The following is a 20,761-nucleotide window of genomic DNA, read 5'->3' as shown; positions in this document are numbered from 1 at the left end:
CACCTGTACCTACCGACCTATTGAATAGGGTACAGCAAAGAGGCACAGTATAACACCAGTGAAAAAAAGACCGTGACAATGACAATACTTTCTATGATATGATAAAAACAAAATTACACATTTTTGGACTCTTCCTTCAATCCTTATCCAAAATCTTTGCTTAAATGTAATGTTTTTATATCTGTAGACTCTTCCAAATGCTCCATAATGATGTACTTAACGTAACGTCATGATTGAGTAATATCTTAGCAAAAAAACTATGTTCGATAGCTCTACCTTAGATATCGCGTTTATACTTATGACTTCATAAAAAAAGTTGTTTCAAAATTTTATTTTTTTAAGAGTACAACGTACAACGAGGGTTGAGTTTATTTTTCTAATTTTTTTAAACGGACTATCCAACCTACTTTAAATGTTGCTTGAATTTATTTATTTAAGTAAGAGAGCCTCATAATTTCTTGATACTGCTTACTTATAGCATTGTAACATCACAATGGCCTTATATTTACTTTATCTAGAGCTTACATATTTTTTACAGTTTTCTGAACTTGTCACCTACCCTATTGAATAACCAATAATATAAGCACACTTTAACTATGTACTCTCATATAAAAAAGACAAAGCATTATACTAGCCAAACTACTACTACTAGTGACAAAACAAACTTAAACTTAGTATACTTTATTTTTTTATCGGTCCTTCTAGCCAACTAGAGAGAGAGTTTATTATTCCATGAGATGACTATGGGTAGATTATTTTTAAAACAAATTATGGCAACATTAACGATTCGGCTATATAAAAAAATTCACAATGGCAGACGCGAAACAAGGTAACTTTTCTGTGATTTATCAAAATGATTTGTTAATTTTTGTTTTTTATACAGAATCCCAACAGATTTTAAAAGTATCAGTCATTATTGCAGTATAAGTTTTATTACTTTTATCTGCTAAAGTCTGTCGCGGAGTCTGACCATGCTGCATCATCAACGAAATTTTTTGTTTGATTTTTGATTCCATTTTGGTCGATTGTTTTTTTGGTTATTCCTGGTTCTATAAGTTCTGTAGCACTTACAAGATCAAGTGTACAGTTTATTTCGTATACTCACCTTTGCATAAAATTCAATTAAAACATTCGGTGATTTGTCAAAGTTGAGTGATCTTCACTTCAAAACAAGGGCGTTCTGTAGGTACCTACTTCGAAGTGATGTCCTCTCATAAGAAAACCAGTGTTTATTTTTACAAGCTACTATATTATTAATACTATATGTAACTATTACTAATGAGACATGAACAAATTTACTAGTTACTACTAGTTCAGTGCTTTCAAAAACTCCTTTTTTTTGAAAGCACTGAACAGGATCATGTTTTCATACTCATTGTGTCTACTTCCTTGCTCACATCAGCTGAATGTTTATATGGTATATGGTTGTGGAAATTTTGTAATTATACTTATGCTGCATAAGCAATATGTTAAAAAACATTTTTATTGTCAGGTAAAACACCAATGGAGGATTTTTGCAATGGTTCATCCCAGTCACGGGTAGTGCTTGCAAAGCCTCGTTTGGGGGGTATCGGCTCCTCTGGGTTTGGTTCCAGTTCTTCTTCGGGTTCCAGCAAAAGCTGCAATCCAATTGGTACTGTATAGTTATTTGGCTATCTACAAATATATGTAATTCTAAATGTAACATAATTTGTCATAATTTGCTGTGTACATGGCTGTTTTAAAATTATTATCATAAATCTCATGTTGTCTTTAGAGATAAAAGCAACCAAACAAAAATCTTGTGTTCTTCAACTAATTAATTACAACCAACTGTTCTTAGTTGGATCTAGTAACAACCAGGTGCTGTACTAGCGAAAATGAGGAGTTAGGATACAAATCTTAGATATATAATTAAACAACCATTGTTCTAGAATAAATAACTATATTAGGACAAATCACACGGATTGAGCTAGCCCCAAAGTAAGTTCGAGACTTGTGTTATGGGATACTAACTCAACGATACTATATTTTATAACAAACACATATATAGATAAACATCCAAGACCCGGGCCAATCAGAAAAAGATCATTTTCAATAATGACCTGACAGGGGATTGAACCCGGGACCTCTCGGTTCAGTAGCAAGAACTTTACCACTGCACCACTGAGGTCGTCAAAGAATAAACTTTGTTATATCATTTGAATGACGCAATTTGTGTATAATTATGGATTTGCATCTCCTTCAGGTTCAGTATTACGTCCACCCCAGTTGAAGCCAGGCAACAACCCATTCCTCAAAGCCACTGAGCCATCAGAAGACTCTGAACCCAAAACTGAACCAGAAAACTCCACAAAAGAGACAAAGGAAGATATTCCCAAGTTCGTGCCATTGGGTTCTTCAAATGTTACTCCAAGGACAGCTAATCCTGTGCCAGCACCAGCACAGCCAGCGAGTTCATCTTCTAGTTTTGTCTTTGGTCAAAATTTGAGTGAAAGAGTGGTCATTAATGAGAATTTAAACAATGGGGAAGCCTCCTCGTCGGAACATAGCTCAACAAATGGCACCTCGGAGTTATTGTTCACCAGTGCCGCTGCATCTGTTAAGGACAATGTACAAGTTAGTGTTTTATTTTATTTATTTTATTGTGTATTTTGTAGGTTTTTATCACTAATCTCATACACAAAGATTTACACATTACTTGAGTCAAGTGTGGAAGTCTATACACCTTGATTATAATGTTTATAGAATCTGACTTATAATGATTTTGAATCAAAACATAACTTAAACATGTTTTTACTTTAAATCTTAATATGTTATTTTGTTTACGAAATGTTCTAAAGTTTTATTACTGGCTCGAGATTATATCAGTACTTAACGTCTCTGACCTGTAAAAACCTCCCTTTCTATTATCAGATGTGGACAGGATCTATCCTAGCATGGAAATATCGTCCAAATAAATAAGTAAATGCGTGATTTCCAGGAGAGCCGCAGCGGCGACAGCGCGGCGGGGCTGGCGCGCGCGGCGGCGGAGTACGAGCGCTCGCACGCGGCGCCGCCGCCGCCCGCCGCCGCGCCCACCGCCACCGGCGAGGAGGACGAGACCAACGTCGCCCAGGTACCACCATCACTACTACTATACCTCTAAGATTCATGTTAAGAAGTGGTGTTAAATTAAATCATTTCTCTGTCTATCTCGCTCGGACTTACGGCGACTATAATCGTAGGATGCATGCATTTTAACTTGACTATCCAACTAAATTAATTGTGTTGGCCAAATGTTGTTTTCGTTGGCTTTACAAGAATTGAAAAATGTATGTTTCTAGTCACAATTTTACTTAAATTGCAAGTTTCCATTATATTCCGTACAGATCTCATGCCGGCTGTTCGCGTGGGAAAGCGGAAGTTGGCGAGAGCGCGGCCGCGGCGTGTTACGGCTGAACGACTCCACCAACGGCGGGCCTCCGCGCCTCGTCGCCCGCGTGGCCGGCTCCCTGCGCGTGGCGCTCAACACCAGGGTGTGGCCCGCCATGGTGGTGGAGAGGGCCGCGGCTAAGTCCCTCAGGATAACCGCGGCTGACTCGCAGAATCAGATCAAATTGTTCCTCATTATGGTATGTGGTACATTATTTTTCTTTTAACGTGTACTTCTTTCGAGGACTGTTTTCTGGATCTTTTTCACAGTTGGGCCTCTTGACTGGGTAAGGACCCAGTGGTATGTGTGAGGAGTCTGCACTTTAATTGAGCCTGGCCTAGTTTGTCAACAGTCTTTAGGATTTTAAATCGTGATGTCGTCATTTATGATGATAATATGGCAACCGGTATCTCAAGATGTTTTCCTCTTTTATTGCAAACAAATACATTTATACATGCAGCAATTTGGCAAAATATGCACAGTAAAATTTTGTAAAAAATCTCATGAAAAATCAATCTCTTATTACAGGGTGCGCCAGTAGACATCGCGCATCTACATAGAGCTTTACAAACGCGGATCGCGATCAGCAAGAGGACGAGCTCAGAATTCAGTTCGCAGAAAGCGGAGTCGCGCCTTGAGCCCGAACAGGACTACCCCGACAGCGGCGGCCTGCCGCACGACGACCACACGAGTGACCAGATCAGTGACCACAATAGTGATGCTACTAGTGATGCTGCCGGAGACGCAGCAGGCAACGACAGACTAACCGATGAACAAAAGACTGACGAAACCATAGACACCACAGATAAAGAATCAAAGACACTAAAACGGAAAGAACCCGCTGGCGACGAAACATCACCCAAGAGACAGTGCCCTGAAATTGTAATCGAGTGATAACAGTGTAAAAATAAGTGTAAATGAGGACATGGTCTTATTTTATTGAAGCTCTGGGTCATTTGTAAATGAGAAAGTGTAGAAATATTTATAATTAAATTTAATATAGCATAATGCAACATTGTTGATTATTATTATTGAGGGGTCCATAATAGCAATATTTTATCATACAAGCAACCCAGATAAAGTAAATTGTCTTTCTTTCGGTATCTTCTCAAATTGTAGGGTTTATGCAATTATTAAAGTTTGTCTCAATGGGGGATCCTTTTCTCAGATCAGATTTATAAAATTGGACCTTATTTTTACCTTATTATTACGTGCTAAAAAAGGACATGTAACATGTTCTCACAGATATTAGGATATTATTATATGTAATGTTATATCTGTGCATGTTCAGTACTCCAACAAGTGTGTATTATATAACTATTTTTAATTTGTGAAATATTTCTTTACATTTGAAATATTTCTTTCAATTCTTCAGATTCACATAATATTTTTGTCGGTTATTATCACTGCTGTATTTATTTTAGAATATATTTGGCCAGCAGATGTAATTTTCACATTCCAATTTTGCAAGTGAACGCTTCGCAAACGGGATCGGCCGGAGTTGAATACCAAATGCTATTGTGGTTTATTTCCAATATGTCAATAAACATAATTTTGTAGTACATAATTCATTTATCATTATTTCTTATTTACCCTAAAGGATCCTCACATATTTTTGCGCCTGGTATCATATCTGATCTGAGGAATTTTTATCGCGGGCTTGCAATTTAAATTTAAGGCTATCAGTTGGCTATTCGATTTAAATAAGTAATGAGCACTGAGCAGGTCCTTGTGAAAGAGAAATACAAAAATAAAAATAGCTTATGCTCACAGCTCTGCGTTGCGGCTGTAGCATGGTAGAAATTTTATAATAATTGTATGTTTTGTCTATATCAATACAAATAAAAATGCGATATTGACAAAACATACAAATTTTCTATTTTTTTTAATGAATAACGGGGTAAAATTTCTGCTACTTTATTGAAATATAAATATTGCCGCTTGCCACAGAGTATTGTTTTTATATTTATGGAATATTGCATGGTACCACAGATTTTATTATATCTGTTCATGGTACACATATATATATACCATACTACAAGGTGTCTCATAAAGTAAATATACCTTAACTACTTTTTTGTTGTGTTCGAAGTTCTCATTCAGCAAAAATAGATACACCTTCGACCAAATGAAAAGAAATCATACTGTCACTTATGTCTACGCCAGAATGACATTAACGTCACAAGGCGTACCTAGCATGGATTAGTGGTGTCGATAGTTCCATTATCGACATTCAGGATATGAAACACACAAAATCCAGTACCTTCATTCATGGCAACTATAATAATAGGGGTAACACTGTAATGATAGGGCTAGCAATAAATAAATAGCTAGCAATAAATAAATAAATAATATTAGATGTAGGTACATTTGATATCGTTATGCTACTGGTAACGGTCGTAATAAATAAAACTATTGTTAAAAAATGTAAATTCATATAAAAAAGTGGAACAATGCATCTTATGCAATAAAACAACCTTGCAGGGCGTCACTTGTGCTTAGTATATTTATGTAACAACTACGAACTTGTGGCTTATAATAAATCTGAATCTGAACAATGAGCGGCAACAATCTGAATATTTAAAATTAAAACTTTTATTCCAATTTATTTATTCGTTGCAACATTGGTGGCCAGTGCAGTTAATTTATTGTTATATAAATCCTGAAAAATACTATTTTCTTCAGTGGCCAATTTACTATCAATAGTCGAGAATAACTACCGAGAGGTCTGTTGGTCGATAGTTCTATATATACATACCAAGTACGCTATAGCATATATACTATGTGATGTCTCGACTATCGATCACGATCAGCCAAGCCAGGATCACTACACTACATGCAAATAAGAAGAAAATGTATAGGAAAACTTGTATTAGGTAGTTATGTGTAATAATATGTATGTAAATTCAACTGAGTACATATATCTGATCTGATGTGTGTTTGTTTGCGTTCGATAGGGTCATATAGTTCATTCTGCATTTATCTGCTGCATCTTACCCGTGATTTTACTGTGTATTGGAATCAGTTTTGATTTGACGAACTTTTTTGGTGTTTATGATGAATTTCCCAGGGGTCTCATTAGATTGGAATAATTGTCCTCCTGAAATTTATAGCCTCATTTTTAGAAAGTTGGATCCCGAGGACTTAAGTTCTTGCTTATTTGTAAACCGCAACTGGAGAAAAATACTTGAAAATGATACACACATTGTAAGTACCTATCTATATAATATTGTAGTACCACCATATATATATACAAAGCATTCTGTGAGGACCACCTCTGTGACCTACCTATATCTTTTATAACTTTTTTTTTAGACCACTTTTGAATACCTACCTATGTAATGGATATGAGAATATGGAATGGTTATGAGTCTCATTGTTAATTTTTGCTATAATTATTTTAGTTACCTAACAAATTAAATGAAAAAGGTTAGTTTACGGTTTTTTTTTCCATTTTATTTGGTTTTGTTTTCCAATATGTACTGAAGATAAAATACATTTTTTGCAGGATTGGAGAAAAGTTGCACAAAAAACTTTGCCTGATGAAGGTCTTGATATGAAAAGAAACTCAAAGCTTGATTGGGTTGGCATTGTTTTAAAAAGTTGGCTGTGGACCTATCACTTAGATCGGCTTAAAGTTGAACTGCTTCATGAATATAAGTGCCAGCAGGATTACTGGCCTTCAATGGCAATTTATAGAGGTATATCTTCTTTATCATTTGACATCCTTACATATTATAAAAAGAAGTTGTTATAATATGTAACCATTTGTTGCTTCTTTCTGTCTGTATTAATGTGGAGTGGACTGTAGCAATTTGCAATGTAGAATTTCTTAAATCAACTGATTTCAAATTCAAATTCAAAACATTTATTCAGAAATTAGACCTTCACAGGCACTTTTTCTCGTCAATTTTTATATTTATAGTTATTTCTCACAAGCTACAAACTACTGGCATTTCGGAACGACCACTGCTGAGAAGAAATGCCGAAAGAAACTCATTTGAACAGTGTTGGTCCCTATCATGCCAGATTGGCTTACCGTTATTGTTTCTTACAATGTTTTTTTTTCTAATAATATATAAAAATTTATTTAAAAAATTATTTAAGCTCATGCCTAGGTATCAGTGGAATATCAGATATCATTACCTGGAGTTAATATTCTCCATTTCCATTTCTTAAATTCCCCAAATACATATAATACAAAAATTCTTTATTTCACAAATTAATTACATAAGTACAAGAAGTATAATCACATTGCATGAGATCATGATATAGATACATTGTGCAAAAGGCGGCTATAAGCAATTTCTTCCAGACAACCTTTTACAAAATTGCTAGACATAATCATTACATAATCAGAAATAAACTTAAAACACTCATATATATATATAAATATACCTGGACAAAATGGTGTTTATGTGTATAGACATATAAATAACATTTTTCCGGTTGCCCTGAATGTTTCTTAGCTGTGAAATCTTGGCCACACTGATTGCAACATAATGTAGTTGATTCAGCATGTTAAAATTATCTAAATACTATGATATAGTAAAGAGGAAGTGTTTGTAAGGGATAATAGTATATAGTAAATTAAAAGAAAGGAGAGGTGTATGCAGTAGTGAAACATTGCGAGCCCAAAAATTGTTAAGATATTTATTTTATTTAATATATTTTAACCTCTTTATTTAATACTAAGTATATATTATTTATTCGTAGATAAGCTATATGTTAACACGAAGAAATATTCCGAATGTATTGATATAGAATCTTGTGGCCATACTCAGAGGGAGGAAAATTCTACGGGTATGTACTTACTATGCTTTAATTATCTGTAAGTATTCTTATCTGTAAAAAAATCAATTTGGCTGAATAAAGCAATTACTCCTTGCATACTCCTTAACTTAATATTTTCTTCATTTAATGTTTACATGATGGTAATTTTAAAAAATGATAATTGAAAAACATTCAAATATTACATACTACACATTTATAGTAGACATTTTGTTTTTCTTCTAGAAATGTATTTATTTGATGAATCAGACCATATTCGTCTCTTATACGACAGAACTTCCAAATTAAAACTCATTGGAAAGAAATCTTTTGATGACAATGCAAGCTGTAACCCTGACTCTACCATTGATTTGGTAGTTAATGTGTTTTTGTGAGTAAATATTATTATATATTTACAATTATTTATTACAATCTCATACAATGACCACTTTGGCTATTGAACCTCAACAAGTATATATGTCTCTTTTTCCCACAATCATGATAATAAGAGGCAGAAATAAATCCGATAGTGTAACATAGCCGACTGGTTACTTACCTTACGTCAACCCTCTTTGGGGTTCCTTCTTCAGCTTTATTATACTGATATGGATTTATCATCAGACGACATTTTCAATCAGCTTTGTCATCATTCATACGACCATGCCGATTACTGCATTTTCAACTTAGAAAATAAATATAGCGGATTATGTGTTCCCCAAGTTGTCATATAAAAATATAGGTAATGTTAACCAATCGAGTAAAGTATCAAAATGTCGGGTTTTTAATAGAGATATTATAAGTATATCAACCTGTGTGTTTTTAAATTATTCGTTTGAATAGTCATCAGCATATTTCTCTCTTATCTCAGCATTTTCCGTGTTTCTTTCTCAGCTATAGAGCGTTGGAGCCCGTCCTTAGTTGTAAGACCATTGGCACGGATATCATCCTTGACAACATCAAGCTACTCGAATGCATTCAAAATGTTTCATTAGCACCATGCATGGCGATTTGTCGTGCTGTTGACTGTACATAGCGCTATCTCTCTCAGATTAGACGAAGACCGTTGCTACATATTCGAAGAAAATAAATACCTTAAGGTGTACATATGGGCGGAGCAGACATGGCAATCGAAGTGGATCGCGAGGTTCTTCGGAACTACAGAACTCAACACAATGGCCGTCCACCGTGGTGACGTGTACTTGCTGAGCCGTCACGGCGACATGATGTGGAAGGCTGTGGAACAACGCCGACAGTTCAGGAAGATTCGCTCGTTTAATACTCCGCCCTATTTCAATCAGGCTAATTCGAAGGCCCTATTGAAGACTATTCGTAAGTAAATCCTATCCTACTTGGTGCACTCATTAGCCTCAAAAACACCACAAGGACTGAACATATTGATAAGTCTAACACATTCACAAGTGTAACTCATTGATAAGTACAACACATTAACAAGTGTAACTCATTGATAAGCGTAACACATTCACAAGTGTAACTCATTGATAAGCGTAACACATTAACAAGTGTAACTCATTGATAAGCGTAACACATTCACAAGTGTAACTCATTGATAAGCGTAACACATTCACAAGTGTAACTCATTGATAAGCGTAACACATTAACAAGTGTAACTCATTGATAGGCGTAACACATTCACAAGTGTAACTCATTGATAAGCGTAACACATTCACAAGTGTAACTCATTCATAAGCGTAACACATTAACAAGTGTAACTCATTGATAAGTATAACACATTAACAAGTGTAACTCATTGATAAGCGTAACACATTCACAAGTGTAACACATATAAGTGTATATAAGTGCATATAAGTGCAACATGTTTACAACTGTAACACTTCATAAGTGTAACACACACAATTGACTTGACAGGTGGTAATCGTAAAGTGATTTGTATTAGCTGCAATCGGACTTTGCAGCGTCACAGCTCTGTATGCAACAGTGCAGCAACAGTTTGAGACAGTTGTTATAATGTACTTATTATCTACTTTTCAGTGAACTATAACCATTGCTACCACATGCAGAACGACGTGAGCAGTATTTTCGTCAAAGGAGTTACTTGCGCGACTTACCATGCCGGAGTACTGTTTTTGGCATATTCGAATGGACAGGTACATTCCTATCTATAATTTTATAATTAAAATTATAAATAACTATTATAATAAATGACGACCTCGGTGGCGCAGTGGTAAAGTTCTTGCCACTGAACCGAGAGGTCCCGGGTTCGATCCCCGGTCGACGAAAATGACGTCAGGTCAAAATGGGACAAATCACACAGATTGAGTTAGCCCCAAAGTAAGTTCGAAACTTGTGTTTTGAGATACATCCCATATCTAAGACCCAGGTCAATCTGAAAACGATCATTTTCCATCCTGACATGACTGGGGATCGAACCCGGGAGCTCCAGTGTAACAGTCCGGCATGATGACCATCAGGCCACGGAGGTCGTCAATTTGAAATGAAAGTAAATGAAAGCTTGTGAATAAATATGTACTATATTTATCTTCAAAAAACGTGAGTGAGTGACTAATATGAGACTTCAGACTGCTTCCGGTGAAGCGGCATCGTGAGGAAGCCTCCATTCTCTGTATATCCTTACTGAGGGCTGCTTATGCTAATATTTGCCACTAGATGGCGGTAGGTAGGTGTAAAGGTCAAGTCAGATGCCTTTAGGATCTTTGAATAAAACCTGACACTTGTTAGGCGTTGTTCTCACTTCATTGAGACAAAACCAAACGATGCGACGCGATTCGAAAACATCATTGTATGGACCTATACGTCTGTGTCCTGTATAGTCACTTTAACAATCTACAACGCGAACATTGCCGTCATCATCATATCGAGTGTGTTATTGCTAACATTGGTGTCAGATTTTATTCAAAATCAAAATCAAATCATTTATTCAGAAATTAGGCCTTCACAGGCACTTTTTCACGTCATATTCTAAATTAAATGATGTTTACCAAAGCTACAAACTACTAGCATTTCGGAACGACCACTGCTGAGAAGAAATGCCGAAAGAAACTCATTCAAACAGTGTTGGTCCCTATTATGCCAGAAGGGTTTACCATTTTTTAAATATAAATTTATGTATAATTTTTTATCAGTAATATAACATGTAAGTACACAATAAAGTACATGGTCAAAAGGTATACTGAAACATATTATGATTGTGATCAAGTGCTGATGAAAGGAAAATATATATACTTATATATATATATATATATATAATTAACCAACAAAAAAATCTTTTAATAAAAGATCAAGTCGCCTAAAGGCATCTGACATGACTTTTACGACTACTTACCGCCATCCAGTGGCAGGTAGTCGCATACACACTAGTGAACTAAGTAGTGTAATAAGTGTCCACCAGTGTGCAGGTTTCCTCACGATGTTTTCCTTCACCGGAAGCAAGTGGTGGTCTATGAAAACTACTATATACGAGTCAGATTTGTATACAAATTCATATGGCACGAGTAGGATAGGAATTTGACACCTTTCGATCCACAGGCGTCTTAACCATTACACATTAACGTCGCGTCGCGAACTCCCATCTCAATGGGGACGCGGGGTTAGCAAGAACAAAGAAAGACTAGAGGTTAAGTTACAAATTCTTTTTACAGATCGAAGCGTGGATTTTGAAAAAGCTTTCTTTACAGCCATATTATTATTATCCGCTGTTACCTCCTCCTGTCTTTGACAGTTCTTCGTCGTTCTCTCGATATGGAGAGCCACATTTAAGAGACACTAATAGACTTCGCATCTGTGATCGGCGTCAAGACATCGCATGCTTGTACGATTGCATTTACAATATGGCCGTCTATGAGGGTCAATCGTGTAGTTATTTATTGGTCAATTGTGGTCACAGCATATACCAATATCGACTTACTTTCCCTGGGCTGGATTAGACTTAAAAAAAAAAAATTAAAATAATACTTTGAAATATATTTATCGGGAATATTATCTTTGTAGTGCGCATGAGGATTATAGCATTAAATGGATCTTTACGATTTATAAATTGTTTTTTTTTTTAATATAATTAAGTATCTATATCGAATTTAGAGTAAGTTTAAAGAATATTGTTTGTATAATTTGTTATCGAAAATTGTGAAACCATCTTATGTTTAAATATAATTATATATTTACAAAAGCTATAAAAATGGCCGACTGTGATGACTGTTACGTGCCATAAATTTTAGTAAATCAATTGGGCACACATTTGTTATACCTATTAAAAATAATATAAACATTTATTCTAAGATTTTCATTATTTTATTGGCTCGGGTCATAATGTGATTATGAATGTGATAATGTAGAATTGGTGTATAAAAAAAAACATAAATTGGTTTGTATAACTTCCCTCGATTTAGCGGATCTCATAATCAATCAATTAATTTAAGAACTTTGTTCTTGTCGGTGGAGCATTTTCATAGTAGGTGAAATCAATGGCTGAGGACAGAATTAGATGGATCTCATAAAAATAGGCTAAAATAGTAAATAAAGTAATACTTTTATGTTTTAATTGTTATTATTTATACAATTTATAAATATTTGAATAAATATTATGTACATAAGTGAATTTGTATTTTTCATTTGCATACCTACATACTTTTTATTTGCCCTTTCGATATTTATATCGCACAGATTCCATAGTAGGTGGAGCGTATTGCGGTGGAGTTGCCTCTCGCATTTTTTGGCGCCAAACAGTCTGTCAAGTCAGTGGCAGTCAGGTCGGGTAAATGTTTACACATTTAGTATTATCGAGTTTGATTATGTAGGTACGTACATATTTAAATGAAGATTCATGCATTTTTTTTTTTACTGAGTCAAATATCCAATGATGTGACTACACTACGTATTAGGTAATTTGTATAATACGTGAAATATATAGGTAAGTACATTTGTACGAAACCTTATTTATTTCAGACAATAATTTAGTAATTACTGCAACACTCATCGTGTAGATAACTGAACTTATGTGTAAATTAGACAAACAACATAATTGATACGTTTAGAACAGGAGTAACAACTTAATTGACGTCCACGATCGTGATTGGTGTGGTGTTAACAGCTCGTTTGCGAAATTAACGTTTACGTCGTTAAGTGGAGGCGTGTCTATTTATATACAGCATGATTATTTATTTATTCTTCTAGGCTTTTGTTGTGTCCCACTGCTGGGCAAACTCATTCTTCCAAAAGTCTATAATCCTTTGTGTTTAACGTTCTTCATTTTCAATACGGATGTAATAGGGTAGATCACGACACACTTAGATAACAATGGGTACTTTTAGTCGAAGGAAGTCGACAGTACTAGAATGGTGGAATTTGGTATGGGTAGGTATATTAATCACGCCGATAAAGTGGTCAATAAATATTATACAAATATAATTAAGGATCTTTTAACTTAAGTAGGTACTACTGCTTGGCACTACCGGTAGAGTCAAGGGTAATTTTACTTTAGGGTACCTGGGGGCTTAGTATCATCTCTTAACGCGATCCACTTTACGACCTAAACTGAACTGCATCGCAAATTCGTACCATCGACTTAATTTTTAGTATTAATGCGATTCATTTTAGGTTCCTAAATTGAACGGAGTTGCATTGGAATCGTTCTGCAAAAGTTACACGTGAAGTGGGATCGATTTTGCATATCTTTCGCATAGTGTGGGTTGTGGTTGGATGTCTTTCAAAAATATTAAGAGGTGTGCAATGACCGTTTTTGAATTTAGTAAATTTAGTATAATAAAAACCCCTATAACAAAATAGAAGGAATACTATCACACATAAGTTGGCTTTATAAGTTTACGAGTAATATCGAATATATACCAACGATTTTTTTTAATCAGCACTCGGATCACAATCATAACATGTTTTGATATACGTTTTGACTATGTACATTATGTACTTTTATATATTATTAGAAAAAAACATTAGAAAAAAACAGTGGTCGTTCCGAAATGCCAGTAATTTGTAGCTTGTGAGAAATAATTATTTAATATAAAAATTGACGAGAAAAAGTGCCCGTGAAGGTCTAATTTATGAATAAATGATTTGAATAACTCCGTGGAAATGAACTTGACACACACTTGGACGGTTATTTTTGAAGGGAGTAAGTGAATCTTCATCCTATGAATAAAAATGCATTTATTTGCGATTTGCCGAATATAATGATAACAACGTACCGTAAAACTAGGTATCTACTAACTTTATTTTATTAGTAGTATCTAGTATATTTAGTTTTTAGTAATTTTTTGACATCAAAATAAGTGATGTATATCATCCTAAGTGAAATATATAATTTTGAATGTGAATTCATGAATTTGTATGAACTTATTTCTGAAAATATCTGTCTGGGGTAGTAAATGCATCATACTGTAGGTAGTTCAAACTAGCTGTTCCTATAATTACAAACGCAGAACATTTACACCCCCCACCCACAAAGTGAAATTAAAATTGAATTATATTCACTACACTTTTACTGTCTAATTTCTGTCGCTTCATTTTCAAACATACTTTATTTTTTGAAAAATGGAGTTGTATTCAACTTATGAGTCTATTAGACCCCATTTTGAAGCATTAGCCTATTTGGGTTACTTCAAAATCGTCATGAAAGATGTGTCTCGTACGAAACGCATCCTACATAATTGCTATAGAGGTTTGGTCGGTATAGCTGTTCTTTTGTACATATTTCAGCATTTTATTAGTGTGGTTCAGGTATGTTTAGTCTCTTCATATTTAGATAGAATAATAAAGGCAATGATATTTTTTATACAAGCTTTTATTGCCAGAAAGATCTCGTTGTATTCAACGCGTGACAGAAAACAAGTTAATCACATTGAAGTTCCCCTGTCAGGAGCCGATCCTGGGTAACCATGCATGCTCTATTAATATCATAATAATGCATTGTCACGTAAACTAAACGTTTATACAAAAAATCAGCTCAATCGGTTGAAGACTGACTTCATAACATATTATAAAAAGAAGTCCGTTTTTGTCTGTCTGTATATACGTGATAAACTCAAAATCTACCAGACGGATTTTTGTATGATTTTCACCAATAGATATTGTGATTACTGAGGAAGGTTTAGTTGTATAATTAATTATGGTTTTACCCGAGTGAAGCCGAGACGTGCTGCAAGTTTATTTATGAACCTGCTTAGGCCCGCAACAACACGGACAAGATGGCGGACACTCTATTCATTCTGCTGACCGTACTGACTTGTGTAGCGAAGCAGATGGCTTTCAATGTTCGCGCTGGGCGGCTGGAACAACTCCTCTCATCTGTCAACGGTATGAGATAGATATCACTTTATGGTGGCAACCAACAGTTATAGTAAGGAGGCTGGCGTCTATAGAAAGCTAAGTATGTGTTTGTACGTAAGAAAGAAAGTAAAACATAGAAAATGTTTCTATTTCAACAATTTGTACATACTCAGTTTATTTTCTTTTCGAATGTGCTCACGCTAGTCTTTAAGTGACTTGATTTGACATGACAAAAGTCGTAAAAATGACTACTTATGTACGCAAACGTGACAAGTATTCGCATACGCACCATTAGCGATGTTTTCCATCACCGAAAGCAAGTGGTGGTCTATGAAAACTATACATTACTGAGCAAACGAGTTTAGTAAGATTGGTATACAAACTCATATGGCACGAGTAGGATTTGAAACTTTCGATGACAGCGGACGGTCTTCCACTGGAACACTGCCGCTTCAAGATAAAAAATGTGTAGTTTATTATATAACAACCAGACTTGCCTCCCAGGGCCAATGTTTGCAGCAACGAATCCCCACAACCTGGGTCTATTAAAAGCTAATGCCCGCTCCATGCGCCGTCTGCTCACCACATACCAAATGTCCGTGACCGTCACCGCGACACTCTGGGCAATCTTACCGTTAATCAACAGAGCCCTAAGCGAGGAGGTCAAGTTTACCGGGTATATACCCTTCGATACGCAGAACACTATCACGTAAGTTGTTAACTTTCATAGTTTTTGTTTATTTTCGAATGTAGGGGTCGATATCGACCCAAACGAAGTTAATTTCCTATGTTTTCTACAATATTATTGCAGAAAGTGTGTTAAAACTTAAAAATTAAGAGAATATGGTGAGAATCAGCCCTAATCGAATGTTCTATTTAAGTTTACGCAAGTATTTAAAATAAATAAATTTATACTTCATCGTTCTAAGTTTATAATTTTGATTATTATCTTAATTTGTGTTTAAGTTTCGAGTAATTATTGAGTTTAAATATGTGAATATTCCTTACAGCTTTGTGATAGTGGTGGTCTATATGAATTTCCTGATAGGGTTCCAAGGGAACGGCAACGTCACTCTAGACTGCACAATAGTGGCGCTGTATGCTCTGGCCAGGGTGCAGGTCCAGATGTTGAGGTACAACTTGGAGCACATGGCGGATGATGAAGGGAATATGGTTATGGAGAATAAAAAACATGGCACTGGCGTGTATCAACGGAGATTGGAGAAGTGTGTCAAACATTATAGACAAATTAATCGGTATGAACACGGAAAAATGAAATTTTTGCCACAAGATTTTATTGTCGTCAGAGAGATCTTATGGCATTTAACGACTGACAAAAAACCCATGTCCGTGCTGTAAACGGTCGAGAAGTTCCCTTGTTTGGAGCCGATCCGGGCTGCACCATCAGGTTATGCATCTTAAATATTGCATTGTCATGGAAACTGAAGCGACGTGGGAAACTTCAACACTATAGCTCAACTGGAAGTAGGAGAAATCTAACTTGCAAGATTTGATTTCAGATAAGCTTGTAAAATAAAGTAAGATCACTTTATTTCTCAAGTATGTATGGCGTTTCACACTAGCAGTTGCCAATGACTTTGGAAGTATAAATGTTCTAAGAAAACAGTATTTTTTCTGGGATGGAAACTGACCTATGTCGTTCTCCGTACCATTAGAAGCCTATAAATGTTGTCTATATTTAACGTAGCTATTTCAGTAGTGCGTGAAATGCTTGTAGTAACAAACAAACTCATTTTCGCATCATATAAAATTAGGTACCTATACCCTATTCATCTTGGACTGAGACAAAAGGTAAACAAACCTTGAACAAAAAATTGTTGTTGTTATTTTTTAAGTTTAATAATTAAAAAATAACAACAACAAAAAATTTAACATTAACAGAAAGTAAGAACAAAATTAACAATGGAATAAAGAGAAATAATGATTTTTTGTTCAAGGTTTGTTTACCTTTTGTCTCAGTCCAAGGTGAATAGGGTATAGTTGAGATAATTTCAACAATATGTGAAAGAGATTTAAAGAACATACAAAATTTCATAAATATAACTTATATAAATGTAACTAGTTGAAATAAATTGAAATAAAAGATATTTCACTACTTCCACACAATAAGACAGAAGGAATTTTTATTGTGTGGAAATGTCTTATTGAATTAAATGTCTTATTGTGTGGAAGTAGTGAAATACCTATGATTTTTTATCCTTCCGCATGGTATAAGACAGGATTGTAGGATGTAAATTAATGGTATTTCAGGTTTTACAAAGAAGTGGAGTCTATTTTCGCTGAAGCTATGACATTCCAGTTTCTTGTGATAGCCTGGGTGATCTGTATGACCGTTTATAAGATTGTTGGGGTAAATAATAATAATAATAATTTATTTCAACGTATAACATTAATAACAATTATATTCACTAGTACATAGTAATTTCTAGCTTCTGCCCGCGTCTTCGCCTGTATTTATTATTTGCATTCATAAATTATTTTTGTCAATATCTCGAATTCTAAGTAACGTATCGCGATGAAAAAATTAAGTTAGACAATCTGCTATACAACCATGAAAACCGTATCAAAATCCATCCAGTAGATTCTGCGTAATGAATGAACAAACATAACGAACGAAAAAAATTGTTTTGGCAATAGAAATTAGTCCCATAATGACCATCCATAATTATTTTTGTGTAGTATCTCCTATGTACCTACAGACATACACATACAGTTTTATTATATGTTTTATTAGATGTTACAAGACCCAATTAAGACATCAACTAAAGTGATAGGGGGCTTACGATCATCTTTTAACGCGATCCACTTCGCGACCTAAACTGAACTGCATCGCTAATTCGTACCATCAACTTAATTTTTTGTATGACTGCGATTCATTTTAGGTTCCTAAATTGAACTGAGTTTCATTGGAATCGTTCTGAAAAAGTTGATGGTACGATGGCCTACTGATCTTCATTGAACGTCGTTAAAAATTACAATAAATTGGTTCAACAGAATTACGTTAACTGTAACATCGCTCATTTTGCCTGTTTATAATCATAATCATTTATTCCTTTAAAACATGTGTAGGTATACAGATGGTCTTATATAAATTAGAGTCAAACATATTCTGCCTGTATCTTATTAAATAGTTCACAATAATAATAATTCAATACAATTTCATCTAATTATTACGATGTCAAAATAAAAAATAAAATATAAGTATAAATAAAAACAATGTCAATAATTATAAAATAAATTCAATCCCATTACATTTTGGCCTGAAGATAATCATTAACACTATAAAAACGTTCAGTCAATAAAATTACCTAAAAACATATTTATTTACAGATGGCTCTGTTCTCAGCAGAGTTCGTATCGATCCTCGCGTACCTCCTCATCATACTTGGACAACTATTCATCTACTGCTACTACGGATCACTGTTCAAAATAGAGGTGAGTATTTTGTTATGAAATAAGTCGATTTAAAAAGTAATGAAAACAATTACTCGCTAATTAATTTATTAACGATTAATTGTATGAATTCCATAAAAAAAAAAAAAAACAAATAAACAGATTTCTTAATCGCTTCGTAAAATGGCGGCTTCATAAAAAGCTTTTAAAAAATCGATTAGAAATAAAAAAATTCTACGTACGAATCTCGCGTAGCGTTAGTCTAGGGCGTAGCAGCCGCGTCTCAGCGACCAGCAGCGTAATGTTGCTGTAAAAATTAATTTTTCACCACTCCCGATATTTGTTTTTTAATCAAATTTTGATCAAGTTCAATTTCACCTACTTCCGCTTGTCTTACATAGTTTAAATTTTCTAAGTGGCTTCAGTTTTCATTACAATGCATTATTATCATAAGCAAGACCTGGTGGTGGGTCCAGCTCCCGACGAGGGAATTTCTCAACGGATTACTGTGTAAAATAGCATTTTTGTGAAATACATTTCTCGCATTCGGTTAGTAGGCGCATACTAATTATATAGGATTTATTTATTTTCAAGCTAATATTTTAGCTAAGACAAAATACTTTTCAATTGTTTCACAAACACTAAATAAATAAATACACAGATTGAGCTAGCCCCAAAGTAAGTTCGAGACGTGTATTATGGGATACTAACTCAACGATAGTATATTTTATAACAAATACATATATAGATAAACATCCAAGACCCGGGCCAATCAGAAAAAGATCATTTTCCATCATGACCCGACCGGGATTCGAACCCGGGACCTCTTGGATCAGAATCAAGCAGTGGTAACACTGCGTCACCGAGGTCGTCGAACACTGTGAAAACTAAAACGGAAATCTGTGTTTCAATAATACCTATATGCGTTTATGTTTTTATACTTTACGAGGTCCTCTCTATATACTCTCATAGGCAACTTATAACAGACAGGTATATATAGTATATATAGTTATTATATATATATATATATATATATATATATATATATATATATATGTCATCTAAATGTCCAATCTGACATTTCTGCAATCTTAACAACATTCCTCGACAGACTGAATACATAAACCAGTCGGTATACTTCAGCGACTGGCTGTCCTTTGACCCTGGCTTCCGCCGCCAGCTCCTGGTCTTCATGACTCACTGCGTCCACCCCATCAAGCCTATGGTCGCCAACATCGTGCCAATAACTATGGACACTTATATTACGGTATTGCAATATTGATCTTTTTCTCTCCACAAAATCGGTAACAGTTTAATATTAAATAAGTAACAGTTTATCGGCGATAAACTGTTACCTTTTTTAATTGTATTGTGTGGTAGCCCTAGTATTGGATTACCCGATCCATATTAGTATCTACAGGGTTACTGGTATCTAACGCATAACCTTCCAAAGGCGTTTAAGGTATTTAGAGACATCTTTTGTTCTACGACTTTTATCTAAACGTAATAAAAACAAAAAAAAATCCTTGTAGCGACTATATTGTATGTAAAATAATCGCAATTTGTGATTGGTTATCATCATTTATTATACTATTCAAATGTTAATTTTGGTAATAAAAAGCCGTGTAAATCTGTCAAAATATAGTCTGATTGCTACTAGAGTTCGAGTTTCATTTCTGCAGTATACTCTCCAACATCCTTTTTTAGTTTTAATGCCATTTCTATAAAATGTTAACTCTATGTTCGATTCCGCTACATAACGCTACTGTGTTGTTTTGTGTTGTTTGGCTATTACATAGAGTTAAGATGTGTAGAATAGCAAATTAGATTGTTTTTTTTTTTATATGAAAAGAAAAAACTACGTATCACGAAAAGTCGTAGAATAAAAGTTGATTGTTTTAATGT

The 20,761-nt window shown here is 34.6% G+C and overlaps 3 protein-coding genes across 14 annotated transcripts in view; all 3 read left to right on the top strand.

Moving 5' to 3' along the window:
* The first annotated feature begins 685 nt into the window (after positions 1–685).
* RanBP3 (Ran binding protein 3) lies at positions 686–4,961 on the top strand. 3 transcript variants are annotated; one of them, XM_053746516.1, is made up of 6 exons: positions 686–829; positions 1,493–1,633; positions 2,228–2,598; positions 2,963–3,097; positions 3,351–3,593; positions 3,923–4,961. In XM_053746516.1, exons 1-6 carry the CDS (start codon positions 811–813, stop codon positions 4,286–4,288), a joined length of 1,275 nt encoding a protein of 424 aa, XP_053602491.1. In that variant the 5' UTR covers positions 686–810; the 3' UTR covers positions 4,289–4,961. The 3 variants fall into 3 exon arrangements, with proteins under 3 accessions (XP_053602491.1, XP_053602493.1, XP_053602492.1); XM_053746518.1 differs by lacking the exon at positions 686–829 and adding an exon at positions 850–1,182; XM_053746517.1 differs by lacking the exon at positions 686–829 and adding an exon at positions 850–1,186.
* A 1,137-nt stretch (positions 4,962–6,098) lies between these two features.
* On the top strand, positions 6,099–12,497 carry LOC128670669 (uncharacterized). 3 transcript variants are annotated; one of them, XM_053746513.1, is made up of 8 exons: positions 6,103–6,270; positions 6,520–6,601; positions 6,903–7,095; positions 8,111–8,197; positions 8,411–8,555; positions 9,213–9,493; positions 10,175–10,290; positions 11,803–12,497. In XM_053746513.1, the coding sequence occupies exons 1-8, from the start codon at positions 6,182–6,184 to the stop codon at positions 12,085–12,087; spliced, it is 1,278 nt and encodes a 425-aa protein (XP_053602488.1). In that variant the 5' UTR covers positions 6,103–6,181; the 3' UTR covers positions 12,088–12,497. The 3 variants fall into 3 exon arrangements, with proteins under 3 accessions (XP_053602489.1, XP_053602488.1, XP_053602490.1); XM_053746515.2 differs by adding an exon at positions 6,710–6,823 and having other exon boundaries at positions 6,166–6,601; XM_053746514.2 differs by lacking the exon at positions 8,111–8,197 and having other exon boundaries at positions 6,099–6,270.
* Positions 12,498–12,838: 341 nt separating this feature from the next.
* Positions 12,839–20,761, top strand: part of LOC128670672 (odorant receptor Or1-like) — a 9,295-nt gene continuing 1,372 nt past the window's right edge. The window contains exons 1-8 of one of the 8 annotated variants that reach the window (XM_053746524.2): positions 12,979–13,070; positions 14,873–14,893; positions 15,340–15,469; positions 15,947–16,151; positions 16,453–16,698; positions 17,714–17,813; positions 18,794–18,898; positions 19,968–20,123. In XM_053746524.2, the coding sequence (XP_053602499.1) occupies positions 15,361–15,469; positions 15,947–16,151; positions 16,453–16,698; positions 17,714–17,813; positions 18,794–18,898; positions 19,968–20,123 (921 nt within the window). In that variant the 5' untranslated portion in view covers positions 12,979–13,070; positions 14,873–14,893; positions 15,340–15,360. Of the gene's footprint in view, positions 13,071–14,381; positions 14,894–15,301; positions 15,543–15,946; positions 16,152–16,452; positions 16,699–17,713; positions 17,814–18,793; positions 18,899–19,967; positions 20,124–20,761 lie in introns of those variants that run through there. The other 7 variants (XM_053746523.1, XM_053746522.2, XM_053746526.2 and 4 more) reach the window with 7 other exon arrangements.

The sequence above is a fragment of the Plodia interpunctella genome, chromosome 6 (assembly GCF_027563975.2).
Source record: "Plodia interpunctella isolate USDA-ARS_2022_Savannah chromosome 6, ilPloInte3.2, whole genome shotgun sequence".
Taxonomy (NCBI): domain Eukaryota; kingdom Metazoa; phylum Arthropoda; class Insecta; order Lepidoptera; family Pyralidae; genus Plodia; species Plodia interpunctella.
Note: the sequence above shows the minus strand (reverse complement) of the source record. Positions and strands in the feature narration are given on the sequence as shown.

Coding starts and splice junctions, on each gene's coding strand:
- RanBP3 (XM_053746516.1), top strand. Junction 1,634..2,227: donor CAAAAGCTGCAATCCAATTG/GTACTGTATAGT, acceptor CATCTCCTTCAG/GTTCAGTATTACGTCCACCC. Junction 3,594..3,922: donor TCAAATTGTTCCTCATTATG/GTATGTGGTACA, acceptor CTCTTATTACAG/GGTGCGCCAGTAGACATCGC.
- LOC128670669 (XM_053746513.1), top strand. CDS start 6,182: ATGTCTCGACTATCGATCACGATCAGCCAAGCCAGGATCACTACACTA. Junction 6,271..6,519: donor TATAGGAAAACTTGTATTAG/GTAGTTATGTGT, acceptor CCTCATTTTTAG/AAAGTTGGATCCCGAGGACT. Junction 9,494..10,174: donor GGCCCTATTGAAGACTATTC/GTAAGTAAATCC, acceptor TCTACTTTTCAG/TGAACTATAACCATTGCTAC.